General features: G+C 45.1%; 2 protein-coding genes across 3 annotated transcripts in view; one reads left to right on the plus strand and one right to left on the minus strand.

The window, feature by feature from the left end:
• The window catches only part of LOC139759845 (aquaporin-1-like), a 21,646-nt gene continuing 6,392 nt past the window's right edge, over positions 1-15,254 (minus strand). For both annotated transcript variants that reach the window (XM_071682347.1, XM_071682346.1), the window contains exons 2-8: positions 10,093-10,326; positions 8,918-9,047; positions 6,534-6,688; positions 6,165-6,299; positions 4,805-4,987; positions 3,755-3,835; positions 1-3,200 (exon numbers count right to left, since the gene is read on the minus strand). In XM_071682347.1, coding sequence (XP_071538448.1) covers positions 3,039-3,200; positions 3,755-3,835; positions 4,805-4,987; positions 6,165-6,299; positions 6,534-6,688; positions 8,918-9,047; positions 10,093-10,290 — 1,044 coding nt within the window. In that variant the 5' untranslated portion in view covers positions 10,291-10,326 and the 3' untranslated portion in view covers positions 1-3,038. The remainder of the gene's footprint in view (positions 3,201-3,754; positions 3,836-4,804; positions 4,988-6,164; positions 6,300-6,533; positions 6,689-8,917; positions 9,048-10,092; positions 10,327-15,254) is intronic.
• LOC139759847 (uncharacterized) overlaps positions 6,460-15,254 on the plus strand; it is a 23,661-nt gene continuing 14,866 nt past the window's right edge. Inside the window, exon 1 of the mRNA XM_071682351.1 lies at positions 6,460-6,476. The gene's annotated coding sequence lies outside the window, so the exon portion shown is untranslated. The remainder of the gene's footprint in view (positions 6,477-15,254) is intronic.

Consider the following 15,254-nt stretch of genomic DNA (forward strand, 5'->3'; position numbering starts at 1 on the left):
GGAATGTAGCTTAATTTAACAAAGACAACAGGTACAAGAGTTGTGGATGGACATAGATATTACTTAGAAAGAATCAGGAATGTATGAAAAGTTACAATTCTAGGTATGCTGGGCAGTACATGGTTTTTGCCCCACAGTGTTCACTCGGAGTTGTTAGGGAAGTTGGATATTGCTTCAAAGGAGATGGTATATGGTTCAACATTATAATCTAGATTTTTAAGAGCACATCGACAAGAGAATGTCACTGACTGATGATAGCAGTTTCTCAAAGTGCACTTTTGAGGAAACATTGGTATAAATGTTTAATGAAATCCCCAAGCTTGACTGCTTTCTGGAACCAATAAATTGGTCCCTCATCCAGCTAGTTAGTATTTGCCAGAAATGAGGACTAAACCAAAAACATATTGTAAAGGTTGTATTTCATTCAAGGTGACTGATATTACATCCTAAGATGACAGTTAAAGGGAAGACAGTTTGGTTACCAAAGAAAATGCCTTATTGGTATATTACCACAAGCATAAATCTTATGGTACACGTGATGTGGTCTTCCAAGAACTATGAGCTATACACAACAATCAGTTGAGCCACAAACATTTTCTGACACCCATAATTGCTTCTGGGTGTCCAATTATAACACATTGGATTCTACTTGTGTTAAACTCTCAGTACATGTAGGTAATCACATATGTATGAATGTATGGGATAATGGAGAAAGGTTACCATCCACATACCTGGTTCATTTTGATGGTGTTTAAAGGGGTGGGAATGGGTGGTTGAAAATCCTTCCTCTTCCTAAAAGTAGTAACTATGGAAATCCTTATAACTTATTAAAAGTATGAACAGGAAATCAAACAAAGACTGTTCCCCAAATGCTGAAGTCGATGTGTGCAAGGGCGAAAGGAGGGATAGTTTTAATTTTTGATGATGTACATATGGATGCTCTGGCTGTGTGAAAAAGTAAAGAAAGGGAAGAGGTTGGATTGGCTCGGGTATGGGAGAGGATAACGGTGAAGAAAGGGGTGTTTTGTTAGATGTAACTCTGAATGTTTTTAAAGAGTAAGGCAATGACTTGCTCTTAATGTAGGATACAATGAAAGTGGATGATGTTAGATGGGTGACAGTTCCAGCTTATGCATCACGAAATGGAAGAAACTCAGTTTGGGAGGAGCTTGAGTCAGTGCTTTGGCACTGTTCTCTGTTCCTTCTTTTGGAAAAAGTAAAACGGGAGGGTAGGATTTCCAGCCCCCTGCTTCCTCCCCTTTTAGTCGCCTTCTACGACACGCAGGTATGATGATTATGATTTCACCTGTCTGTCTGCGCCTTCAGTCATGCTTTCCATGTGTTCTTATTTAAATTTCGTTTACTGTTTACGTTACACATGCTGTGATTTTCCTTCCTTTGCATTATTGGTCCCCCTATTGTTGGTGACCTGCTACCGTTCAACACATGCCGTCACTCCTGTCTTCCATCTGATGTTCCACCGTACTATGCAAGGAAATATACATTTCAATGTCTTTTCATCAAAAATAATTTTACATTTTGTACCTTCCATTAGCATAGGCGTTCGTACGCAAAAACACACAAAGGTGTACTTTGGGCCTTTCACTATTCAGTATTATCCACATAGCTGCTTACTGTTGACTATAAAACCCAAAAATTGCTTTCAAGCGATTCTCTTAGCAACTTTTGTTTCATTGTCGTAACGTACTCGCATGAAAGTGATGAAGGTGGCTTGTGTAAGAACGCAAGCCATACAATCTCATTTTCTCCCATCTCTTTCGCGGTTCACAGAGTAATATTGGCCCACGCTTAACGCCTCAAACGTCAGGCTTACATAAACTTATTATCTTGATTGACTTACGATGCTGTCATACAGCATGTGGCACCTGGACATATGGTCAGTGTGGGGAGTGAGGAGTGGCTGGTTCTTAGGAATATGACCAATATGAGAAATGGGTTTGCAGTGGTCGGTACCTGGGCATATGCTGCAAATTGCTGGTGTGGTTAAATTTTATGCGAGATTGCCTTAACGGCAAAATGGTTAAACTCATAAATACAATGACTGAGTGGTATACATATCTGAACCTTAAAAAAATCTTTTTTAAAAGATGAATTGTTATTCTGTGATGTTATGACACGGAGAAATAACATGCGTGGGACGGAAATAATCACAGACGATAATCTTGATTCATTGTCTGATTTGAAAAAAAATAAATGATCAAAAAATAAAACGTTACTGGAAATAATTATGTATCGAGAGGAGAGGCAAGCTTCTGCCCTACAACAGAACACGTGTGTGTGTGTGTGAGCGATGTCCTGCGTGACGTTGGGTCTCTCGCTGCTAAAAGCAAATGTCAGTGACCTTTGTATTATGGTGGACCAAAAAATCACAATTTTGAGATCTACTCAGCGAGATAAGTGTGCTGATTGTAGCTCAGACTTCAAGATGCAAGTACCCCCGAGGGGGTCTTTATATGATAATATAGTATTTACGTCTTACAATATCTTTTCCATTATTTTACTCTGTGAGACTGCTAATAACTTTGCGCCTGCACCGAGACTAATAAACATTTTAACCCCAGCACTAAGCAGCACAGGAAACCTTTAGTCACCCCAAATTCACCCTCGAAATCTACGAATGGACAGAACAGCAACTGTTCCTTACTTGATATAAGGGAAAGACTATGAATACAATAACATTTAAAGTGAAGGCTTTGCCCAACACTGTCGACGAATAGAAATCAGCCGTGTAACAATGTACAAGAACTGTAGGTGTGCTTGTGTACGCAAACTGTTACGGCAATGGGATTGGCTTGTTTAGGTTTTGGAGATGTTGGCGATTGTTTAGGTTTTCCAGGAACTTTGGCGTGGTATTTCAGCATAATTTCAGGTAACAAAGAGAGGCCTTTAAGATGAACTGAGCTTGTGGAAGCTCCAGGGTGGCACCTCAGCTGAGGTCGGTTAAGGTAGAGGTACTGACTGGTGCACGGACTCCGGAGGTAATGGAAACCACCGTCGGTTCCGTTGGTCTGTGTGGTTCAGCATGGTGAGGCGAGGGCGGAGGTGATGGCTGAGGGTCTCGATGTGTCGCGCTCAAGGTGAGGTTGCTGGTAGGGAGGGAAGACATCATCCTTGGTGGCCGTGTACTCGTGCGTGAAGGCAGCCAGCAGACCCCCTAGAGCTGGACCAACCCAGAACACCTGAAGCAAAGAAATAAAGACGAGTTGTCAGGTGTGTGTGTGTGTGTGTGTGTGTTTCACGGTACTGCTTCGTCTCTTGCACCTTTGTGTCTGTATCCGGGTAAGCTTTAATACCAGTGTTTCTTTTAATGAAATTCTTGACCCCTGAACCACAACGCTTCGAACCCTGGATATAAAGGGTTAATTCAGAGATCATAGCTAACGTGTATGTTGATTTCCATCCTATTTCACATCTGTGTATGTTGACTTCCATCCTTGTAAACACCTGTGTATGTTGACTTCCATCCTTGTAAACACCTGTGTATGTTGACTTCCATCCTTGTAAACACCTGTGTATGTTGACTTCCACCACTAACATCTGTATATGTTACGGTGAAAGTCAACAGACGCAGATGTTACATATGGTGGGACTTCACTTAAAGGGGTTTTATCGGGTAGAGATGTTACCTAAGTATCAGATTCCCGTTAGATGTCTATCAGTGAACAAATGAGTGTGGTTAGACCAGATCCCGTGCAGTGCTGGCGGGCCGTGCAGGACCGTACTTGTTACGTACCCAGTGGCAGGCCCAGGCGCCGGTCACGGAGGCCAGGGCGAGGGAGCGTGCCGGGTTCAGCCCCACGCCCGTAAATTCCGCCTGTAGACAGACAGACACACATGAACATACTTGAATCACTTATTTAAGTAGGTTGGTGTATGATATTTTTACTGGAAACTGTTGCATATTATTCTTTGATGTATCTATGACTTACAGTTCTCTGTAGTTAGTTAGATTGTGTTGTCACTGTGTTTCTGGGGTCATGTGTTGCAGACAAGACTGTATAGTTTTAAACGTTTTGTGTTGACAATATCAGCTGTCGGCGAACGTTTCCGTTATTAATGCCAGGGTTTGAAAGCTAATATTTATTGCCAAAGTACGTTGTTAGGTAGCGCTTGTTTGATCATCATTTTTGATGTTAAAGTATTCTCCTGTTGGAGCAGCGTCGGGGCGACGCGATCAGGAAGCTGACAATGAAGTTTGTACTTAAAGACTTCCGTTGGAAGTTTGTGAAAAAAAAAAATCACGTAGCAAGTCCCAATCTTATCAATGATACTCGAAACTTTTGAATCATCCGTTTTAAAACCATTGTGAGGTGGGGTTGATATTACTACACCTGGTGTGTGTGTGTATTTCAACACAAGGTGAAGTAATATGAGATGAAAAGTTAAGATATGGCCATTGACAAGGTACTGTGTGATGGAGCCAGTTTTACAGAAGCTGCCAATGGACTTTAAGACTTCAAGGACACCAGAGTCAAAACAGTCTGCGCCAACTTAACACTGACACAACGTAACGACAAATATACTTTAACCTCTATAACACGACGGTACGACACTTAACCATGACGGTACACTCCTTGAGCACGACGGTACTATCCTTGGGTATGAATACGTTTTGACTTGAAGGTTAAGGGTTTGGTTAAGGGCCGAGACATCGTACCTACAGGTCGTGCTCAGGGATCGTAACGTCGTAATTAAGGGGTTAATGGCCTTTAAATGTACCCCCCCCCCCACACACACACACTGTGTGCACAGTTATTTAATTCAAAAACAGAAAAGCACTTACACTAAAGAGGGCAGCAGCAACGTGAGCGGCTGCAACTGGGAGGGCAGCGTTGGGGGAAAACGTGGGCGTTGTCTGGTGCCAGCTGGAGTCCTTACTGTGGCGAGGAGGGTTGTGTGAGGCCTCGTAAGCCGACAGTGTGATCAAGGTGACCATCAGCGTGGCCAAGAACTCGGCTCCCCAGCCCTACACTCACCACCACCGGGAGATAAGAGAGGATGACACTGATCAGAATAATCTGGTGCCTTCACAGTCTAAACACAGCAGACGCAGGGTTTACTGAATGTACAAGCATAGGAGAAGAGGAATTTGGTCATACAGAAAGTGGCATGGTGACACGTGAACGACTAAACTACAAATATCAAATCAAAAAAGGATCAAAATTGTCCCACCTTACACCGCATGACAGGATAAGAAAGGCCACCTTGTTTCGTCATAGGATAGCAGAGAGAGATCCGGAACCCAGCCAAAGATCAAGAGAAAATATAGTCATATTTATAAATACATACAATACCGATGTTCACCTCATTACATTTTTTACTTCGCAATCTAACAATGCAATAGATCAACAGATGAATATCTAAGGAAAAATCGTCTGTACATATAACTTTGGTTGATAAGGAATACTCGTAATTTCTGGACAAGATGTCTTCCCTTAAGAAAAATTAGATGCATTCATTACAGTTGTGTAAATCTGTAAGTGTGACGCCTCTGCCCATGGAGATTACTGAACAAGGTCAGTATAATGGATTAACAAGCAAGAGCTCGTTCTTTTGTGAACAAAGATGACTCTTCCGGTATATCAACTTTTTCTCTGGGGTACGAGAGGGTAAACTCATTACTTCCTGAGTACGCTGCTCGAGTTCCATATAATAATACTCTTGCAGAGAACGAAGTTTAATCTCTTCACTGTAAAACTTTGTTTCATCGTGTGTAGAAACTTTCTGTTCTTGCCTCTTACAACAAGAAAGCAACATGAGTTTATTTCTTATCGTTCAGGCAGTATTCCATTTTCTGTAATCCTGACCATCCCAATTATCCGTTTTTTGTTATGATTACTACACTTAAGGACAAACTATCTTACAATGGTTAGTTATGGGAGGAAATGTAATATCCAGTTCCTAAAGACTTTAAAACTGTAATTCAAAATAGAATTGTTCACGAATTTTGCTGCTTACATTTTAAGAATTCCATTAATGATTACCAGGAAAACAGGCGTCTGCCGTTACTTCCAAAAATATTCATTCGTCGTATGTGAAGACACTGACACAGAACCCGTACCAATCTTGGACCTGACAAAGCTAACGATGAGAAGTAGTACGCGGTAGGTCAAGTGAGATCAAGGTGGCGAACTGAGGGTTACCTGGACGGCAGTGAGGTGGGTGGCGAGCTGTGGAGGACGCGGAGGGCGCGGCAGCATCCCCAGCAGGACGGGAGCAGCCAACAGCGCTCCACAAACCTGCGCCACTAGATGCAAACACGCTCGCAGCAGAGACACCTACCGGAGAAAGGGAAACCTCTAGTGCCCATGGCGTTTGATATTCGTTCATGGGTTTAATGATCAATGTACGATCTTGTTTAAAATTTACCAGGGATTAAATACTGTTTATGTATCAAGGCCATGTTTTTTCAGGTGTGACTCATTCAGCGAGAACGTGCCTTCGGATTACACAAGGTATGGTTGTAGTCTCTTCATTAGTTCCTGTATTCGTAACTGTTGGTTTTGACTTACCCTCCTGGTGACGAGAAGAGCTATGGTGGTGGGCGGGGACATGTGGGCACCACGGACGGCCCAGCTAAGGGCGCCCATCGCCAGTCCATGGCCCACCGCCCACCGCACAGCCCAACCCCACCCACTGTCCGACGACCCGTCCATTACTCCGCCCACTCCACGAAAAAGAAAAGTAATCCTGGATTGCATACATGGAAATGTGATTGATAAACGTAACATAATGTTATAATAAGTGCATTAGGATCAGAGAAATATAGAAGCTCAGGATACCGTATAGAAAAGACTGGTTAAGAATCATGAAATACTACTTTGAAAGACGTATGGCTTCGTGTTTACAATACATAATGTTAACGTAAAAGATTCTTGGTAAGGGTTGAGACTGGAAACGTCTGGGTTAGAAATATGAATGTCTGAGTTAGACTGATGAAAGCGTGGGTTAGAAATATTAAAGTCTATGGTGGGTATGATGTTTTAAATTGGAAACATGATTTTCTATTAGATACAGGAAGGCCTTTGTTAGAAGCATAACAGTGCGTTTTAGATGATAAATAGTGTAAGAAACGCATGCTTAGGTTAAAAAAAAGTGTCTACATTGTATAGTGTCTTATATAACCAGGTTGCTCTATAATCAGTGATTCACCACCGGCTTCTCATGACCCAGCCTAACTCCCCCAGGGAATAACTGTACTAGATTCTAGTTACGTATTATTCAACTAATTTGCTACACTTAGTAGGTCAAGGTCCTTCTCGCTCCAAGAGTCCATCATTTCCCTGCTCCTGCGTGGAGTGCAGAATGATAAAGGTATTGTTTTCGAGAGGTTCACTTATATTTAATGGTGTTCAGATAAGGCTATGGAAATTTTGGTGAGCTTTGGCGGTAATTGAAGTAGCAAGAATACCATATTACTTGAGTAAAATATATCACTTGCATTTACTTATACATTTCGAATTTCCGCCACTTATACTTCTCTACGTTTCCGCAGAAAATGTACTTTTAATCTGTTACTTTTTTATAGTTTTTCTGGACATCTCGTTAATTCCTGGTGCTAGCCAGAGGGTGGATGGTTGTTCATGTTGAAAATCACAACCCTACCAACAGTAACGAGACGAACAGGAAAAAAGAATATGAAATAATAGAAAAAAAAATCCGAAAATATCTCCGAGTAAGAATTTATTCCGAAATAATCTAAAGTAGATTAACAAAATATTTCTGTTTAATTATCACCACTAGTCGTAGTTATATATATATATATATATATATATATATATATATATATATATATATATATATATATATATATATATATATATATATATATAATTTCACGTGCAACTGCCCCTCGTAGTTATAGACAACAACACATATCCGCCTTGACTCTTCCCAACCCGAGAACCCAAACAAAAGAGGATAGTACAAGGCAGAGGAAGAAAAGAAGAAAAGAAATGCATATTTGAAATCTGGCTCGGCGGCTGGCGCGGTTTATTTTGTCTGGGGAACGAATACACACACGCCTTTAAGGTCGCGCTTCCTAGCGATACCCACACAAGAGTTAAGCCTCAAATCTCAACACTTGAATTCAGGGGGAATTTAAACCCCAGCCACCCCGGCTTCACACGATGGAACACTTGAATAACGAGATATTTGAACCACAGTTCAACTAGCTTCTTCTGCTTCACTACGGGGGATCGAACATTTGAATAAATGAACCACTTGGTATTCATACCCTGTAATGTGATCCGACTCATTCTGATTCGAACCTGAACATCGGGATATTTGAACCCTAGAATATTAGCCATACTAGCATGAGCTGCGCCAGTCTTGAACACTGAAATACCGAACAGATAATGTATGAACTATTTATGAACACCGGAGAACATGAACTTTGAAGAATATGGGGTTTGGATTACATGAACCATGGTAAACATTCGATATTGTAATATGTCTATCATTTCATGTGGACCGCTTGAGACTCGAACAATGTTCCTCCGCCAGGTCAAGACTTAAATATAGCATAAAAGAAAGTGCTACAGAAATCATGAGTACGAGGAGAAGAGGCTGAATAGATAATGAATTATGAGTCAAGTGAAAAATATTAAAACTTGCTACGAATATAGTGTCAGGTAGTAACCGTTAAGGAAGACATGGGAAGGAAAGAGTTCCAAAGCTTACCGCTGTAGGAAAGGAAATGGACGTCGCAACTCTAGTACACTTCCTGCCTGAGAGGCATGTGTCTTGGGAGAGGAACCTGGAGCACCTCAAGCTACGGATGAACCATGAATGTGAAGGAAAAGTGGTGGATAGAACCTAGATAGGCAACAGGGAGTCGGGGTAAAGTCATGGGTAGAAACTGGCTTGGCATAGGGAGTGGGGAGGGAGTACCTACCTGGCTGGGCACAAGGCGCCATGAGCGAGGGCTGTGGAGGCTGGAGGGCAGCACTGGAGGTCACGAAGGTCATCAGAAAGGAGGCCACCACCTCACCCCTGACGCTACGCCACACAACACCGCTCGTCACCTGCGGCAGGAGTAGGAGAGAAGAGATGACCCCGAAAACGTCAACAAAGCAGAAGCTGCGTAAACACGCGAGAAACCTGAACTGAAAGAACACATTTGATGAGACTAATATGAAGGCAAGTGATGAGTGGTATGATAATGAGAACTATCATAACGAGAGACAGAAATCTGGTGGTGAGGCGTGAGAATCTTCCGTGTGTAAATAAGACGCATTTGATCAATGCTTCGTTGCATGATCGTGAACCAAACGAATGGAAACGAACAAGGAAATGGTAAACCACAAAGACTACATCACAAGTAAGACTGAGGAAATGGAACACCTGACCTTACCATGAAGGTCAGGTCAACTAAGCGACCTCGATAGAAGACGGGGAAGATACGTGATATATATGCACAGCAACACATAGTGGGACACATCTCGTGTATCATTGGTCATATGCTGACGTACAGGCAGACACAGGAGGGATTAGATCTATAACCGTACCCGGGAACATTTACGATAGACACCGTACGTTGATATGGAGTGGTGGTTTAATACTCTGTCCAGTGGGATCAGGAATATGTCCCGTGCGAGATCAAAACCTTGAAAAGACAGTAGGAAGTTCAGCAGAAAAGAGAAGTCCCGGATCGACCCAGGACTGATGATCATGGAGAAAGTGCCACCGCGGAAGGTAACAGGTTTGTGAATCGAGGAGGATATATCTCGTGAGCGCTTATATTCTCACTCATACCCTCATACTGTGACTCAAACCCTTCATTCATAGCCTCATACTATCACTCTTACCCCTTGCTGCATTACCCACAACCACATGTGCCTCACAACAAGGCTTCTCCCTCATTCCCTCATAACGTGTTATACAAACTTTCCCTACTCTCCACCAGACCTCATTGGTCTCCCAAGGACCTTCAGGACTCTGCCTCACACACATCGCTCAACCTCACACTTTACTCTTCCTCATATCGCACACTACCTCACAGCACGCTCTCCCTCACGCTCCATTCTCCCCCACCCTCCCCTTACCGCATACACCACTCTCCCAGCTCACCTCCTTGCGTGGTGAGGGATGCTGTGGCATGGAGTCCAGATACTTCCTGATGGCGGCCACAGGGGCGTCTGTGGGCGGGTGGAGGGGCGTGGCCGTGGGCGTGGGCACGGCCAGGGACAACCCCTCCCCACCCACGTAGGCCGGGGCGGCGGCGGTGTCCTCCCCTTCAGCCTCCCCGGCAGGAGTCTCCCGCATCATCTGCACCTTCAGGGGGCTCGACTCCCGCTGCAGGACCTGTTGGAATGATCGGGGTTAGTTTCGGGGGGTTAGTCTATGTCTTGGGGTTAGTGTCATGTCTTGGAGTCCGTGTCATGTCTGGGGGTTAGTGTCATATCGAGAGTTTCGTGTGTCAGATCTCATGGTTACGGACACGCTGATAACATAGAGACACAATCGCTATGGTGTCTTGGTCTCTCGGCCGACCTGGTCGTTCAGACGAGACGTGTGTATAATATAACATGAGGCCCAGTGGCTGACGGGTAATTATTATGCTTCGGGTGATCCTGTCGTTGATGGCCACGTAAGGTAGTTAGGGGCGGGGGTATAATGAGGTCAGGGAATAGGTCAACAGTGGTTGAGGTATAGTGGCCGACGGTTAGTGTACCATCACACGTACCTCGCACCCGTCATGGGTACAGTTTAGGTGACATGGAAGAAACGGGACTGTACGGCCTCTTAATCACGACGTACCCTCGTGCTCAAGGAGTCGTACCGTCGTGCTCGTAAGGTCGTACCGTCGTGTTCATGAGGTCGTACCGTCATGCTCGAGGGGTCGTACCGTCGTGCTCGTAAGGTCGTACCGTCGTGCTCGTAAGGTCGTACCGTCGTGCTCAAGGGGAGTAGAGTGTTGTATGAATGCTTTATGCATAATCATCGCTTCACAGGGTCACAACAACACCTAAACTAACGAGGACTTAACTCCATGTACCGTGTTAGGCAGCCAGGCTCACGAGAGCTGCTCAGGCGTGTACAATGGCATTAAGGCAAGAGAAGGAGCAAATAAGGAACCTGCAAGTGCCACAGGATAAGTGTATGGCTACTTAGGATAAGTATAAGTTTAATAACACAAGTGTAAGTGTATTAAAATCCTGAAGGTGTTGGTGTGAGGAGTGTGACCCCTGGGTAGCACCTTAGAGTCAAGGGAGGCCCTGGGGGGAGGGGGCACCCGAGGCAAGAGAGAGAGGCCCTTGGGGATTGCCAGAGAGTAATGGAAGAGGCCCAGAGGAGGATCTCTAGAGTAAGGCGGACGGCTGGTCGCCAGCGTCTGGTTACCAAGGTGACGGACGGCCCACGGGTGAACAGGGGAAATATGGCTGGTACGGGGAGGTGGTCTTACCCCCCGGCTATATATAGACTCACACAACACACCCATCCGCATCATGCACCCGCCCCCTCCTCCTCCTAGGTTCCCAAGACACTACCACTAGGTTCCCACGATCCCGCACATTATCCTTAGTCCAGGGGAACGACCAGAGGGCCTGGATGACCCCACGGGGCCGAGATGATCCGATAGGGCCAATATGATCCCACAGGATTAGGATGACCTCACAAGGCCAGGATGGCCTCACAGGATTAGGATGATCCCACAGGATTAGGATGACCTCACAGGGCGGAGCAAGGATAACTGGGTAAGATGAAAGGAAGAGAAGGAACAAAAGGAGACATACAACTGTGGATTAAAAAAAAGAAGAAAATGAAAACTAGAGAATTCGAGATGAAGGAAATAACATGTAAATGAGGCAGGCAGAGGCCCTGATGAAGCAAGGGGAGGGAGCTACTGATAACAGGGAGGACACGTGAGAAAGATAAAGCAAGACTGTGATACTGATGGCAGTCGAGGGAGAGGAAGATGCGGCAGGGAGGAGGGGGCGCTCCCTCCACCCGAGGGGGAACTGAAAAGAACCATCAGTGAGGGAGAGGGAGAGACGTGACGAAAGACGAAGATAACGCTGCAGGAGAGCCAGGCACACCAGACCTAAGACAAGAGCAGTGGAATGAAGACGAGGAGGGAGGTGGGGAGGGGGAGTCAAGCAGCCGGTGGTGGGGGGGGAGTCAGGCGTGTGATAAGGCACGATCCTCACCCACGGGGCACGTGTTCTTCCCGACACGGTCCCCTCACCTAGCCACGGTCCGTCCCTATCCTTGAAGTTCGCGTTCGCACAATTGCCTAGCTACAATCCTCAGCCACGGGGCATGTGTTTCCAACTAGGAGCACGAGGTGGACTCCTGACAAAATATGACAGCTAATGAGGGCACAAACCGTAAGGATACGGCCATGCGAGCAGGACTGTGACGTTCTGCAGTGAGGGACCTGGGCAAGAAGCAGCAGTGGTCAGACAAATGCAGGATGTAAATTCACGAAGATAAGAAGGTGGTAACGTAGAGCAGAGAGTTGAGTACGCCCTCGAGGGAAATATACCTTGTAACAGTCGTGCTGTGCGAGGGAACCTGGGAGCTGACTGCACGTCAGACTGGTATGTGAGAAGGATCGTGAGAGAGACAAACTATATCTGGATTAATGCCAAGGTCGCATACAGGAATATGGACAGCAAGATGTTCAGCAGAAGATATCGTACCACGTATGTTGACCCTAACCTGGAATACGTCGAAACATTCTGGTCCCCTTACGTGTAGTAAGCCCTACGTGTTAACCCTGCCATTAATTTGGCATAAATAAGGATCCTAAAGTATAATACTTTCCAACATATATTGCGCCATGCGTCGGAAAGCAACAGGCAATAAATAATCTGGGTAGATTCCCAACTAAAATGTTTGAATTAGGGTAAATCTTGGTCCCGAAGCGAATTAAGGTGAGTTTTTCCACATTTTCATCTAGAGGTGTTTCACCTACATTTAGGTTAACTAATCGAGATGTAAAGGGGAAAGGATAAGGTAAGGAGGAAGGAAGGGAAGGGGAAGTTAAGGAAAGGGAATATGAAAGGGGAAGTGTGAGAGGTAAGGGGAGAGGGGTACAACCTGGGAACTTCATAAGAAGGGGACATGATGGTCAGCGGCAATCTTACCTGCTGTAGTTCAGTACTTGTATCTGGAAGGATCTAACCCCACTTGAGCTATGATTGTGTTATTGACAGATTTTGAAATTCCACCGTTGAGTTCTGTTCCCGGATAACTGATAAGGAAAAGCCTGGCCACCAGGACTGATCCTTGTGGTACCCCTGCACGTCACGGTCCGCCACGAAGCAGCAGAAGCGTCCATGTTTCATGCCATCTGTTTCCCGTCTCGTAAGCCAGCCCGTCTCCTGTCCACCTGTCCATTCATTTCGCGGGGTCGTGGGCCTTAGCCCTTCATAACTGTCTTTTTTTTTTTTTTATCGTACTCTGTTCAAAGCTTCTGGAAGTCTGAATGTATGACACCTGTGTATTTTGGAGTTCCGGTGTAGAAACGAGAGATAAAAACGATAGATTCTTTAGATCATAAACACGATAAACCCGTGTTCATAACCGGTTATCAATTTCTTTCTTTCTGAATATTGAATGAATTTTTCATATGTTCCATAATATGTTTCTTGAAACGAAAAAAGGCCATAGAAAACGGGAATAAGAATGCGTTTACATTTCCATATTCAAAAAATAGGTTGCATGGTCAACTTCCCAGACATTGGACGCTTTCCTTCTCCTCAAGATGTGTTGAATATTGTTGACTGGAAATGCAATTTGTTGGCTTATCTCAACATTCTGGCAGAGACCGTCAGCAATAGCTGGCATATTTAGATTTATTTATTTTTCTAAATATTTAAGTACGGTACAGGTAATCCTGTGGGTTGCCACCTGAGTTAGATCATATGCATATAACTCATTTATGCTTAAATATTATTTAATTGTTTAGTCATCCAGCCCAGCTTATCTTCACCACCAGTTTCCCAGTCGTGAAACACCGTCTCTCTCTCTCTCTCTCTCTCTCTCTCTCTCTCTCTCTCTCTCTCTCTCTCTCTCTCTCTCTCTCTCTCTCTCTCTCTCTCTCTCTCTCTCTGTGATGACATGTATTTCATTTCTGAAGTTATTTCACATTTCCTCGAGCGTTGTGTTCGGGTCTGAGAGCTTGACCCGGTTTAGCATCAGTGTTGTAGCGCATTATAGCGAAGTTTGCGATACCTAGCGACGATACAATGTTTTGATCTTGGATCTCCGACCGTTTGACGTGAGAGGAGGTTCTGGGGTAGGGTGTGAGAGGAGTGAGAGGAGGTGCTGGGGTAGGGTGTGAGAGGAGTGAGGAGAGGGAGAGGGGTGAGGTAAAGGGAAGTGAGAGGTAAGGGTAAGGGATATGTAGTAAGGGAGAGGGTGAGTTTAGGTAGAGGTAATGTGTTATGGGAAGTGGGGAATAGACAAGGGTAAGGGGCGAGCGTACGAGGTCTGGGGGAGGGGTAAGAGGTATGAGAGGGTGGTAAGAGGAAGGTGTGAGAGGTATGGGAAAGGGTGAGAAGCAAGGGAAGGGGTGATGTAAGAGTCTGGGAGAGATAAGGATGGTCCTGGCTGGATGGACGCCCGCGCACGTAAACCACCAGCGGACCTCCTCATACCATGCGTAAACTGCTTAACAATTTTCTCTTCCTCTCGTTAGTAGTTCCATAAACACCAGTGCTGAGGCTGACGATAATTCCTCCACTAGGAAGCATATTACGGCGTCAATTAGAGCAAGAGCAAGTCTGAATTAGAAGGAAACAAAAAAGTAGGGTCCTTATGGTCAAAATAAAAGCATACGATAAATCAATGTGGCGAGAGACAAAAACTGGGCCATAGTTGACAGCGTTGTGGCCTGGCGCTATAAAATCAATACGTGGGCAGGCACGGGCCAGGGGACACCATGCGAGGTGGCCGGCAGGGCAACACCCATTGCTGCGTCTCCCTTGCGTAGGAGCGAGGATCCTATGGCTTGAGGAAAGGCTTAGGACCCTATGCCTACACCTTCACGGTTGGGTGGTGGGGGAGTGATCCTTGGCCAGGGGAGGAGGATGGGGAGGAGACCCTTAGCCAAGGGTGGAGGTGGGTGGCGTTCCCGGGCTCCACGCTCTCCACCTTTGATGTCATAATGGTGGTCCTCAAACCTTGTCTCGAGGACCACCGCGGCATTTCTTAATCCGCCCAGGTTAGCTCCTCGAAGCCCACATGCTGGCTTGAAAACCCTCGAGTGCCACCCTGACAGT

The sequence above is a fragment of the Panulirus ornatus genome, chromosome 34, assembly GCF_036320965.1.
Source record: "Panulirus ornatus isolate Po-2019 chromosome 34, ASM3632096v1, whole genome shotgun sequence".
Taxonomy (NCBI): domain Eukaryota; kingdom Metazoa; phylum Arthropoda; class Malacostraca; order Decapoda; family Palinuridae; genus Panulirus; species Panulirus ornatus.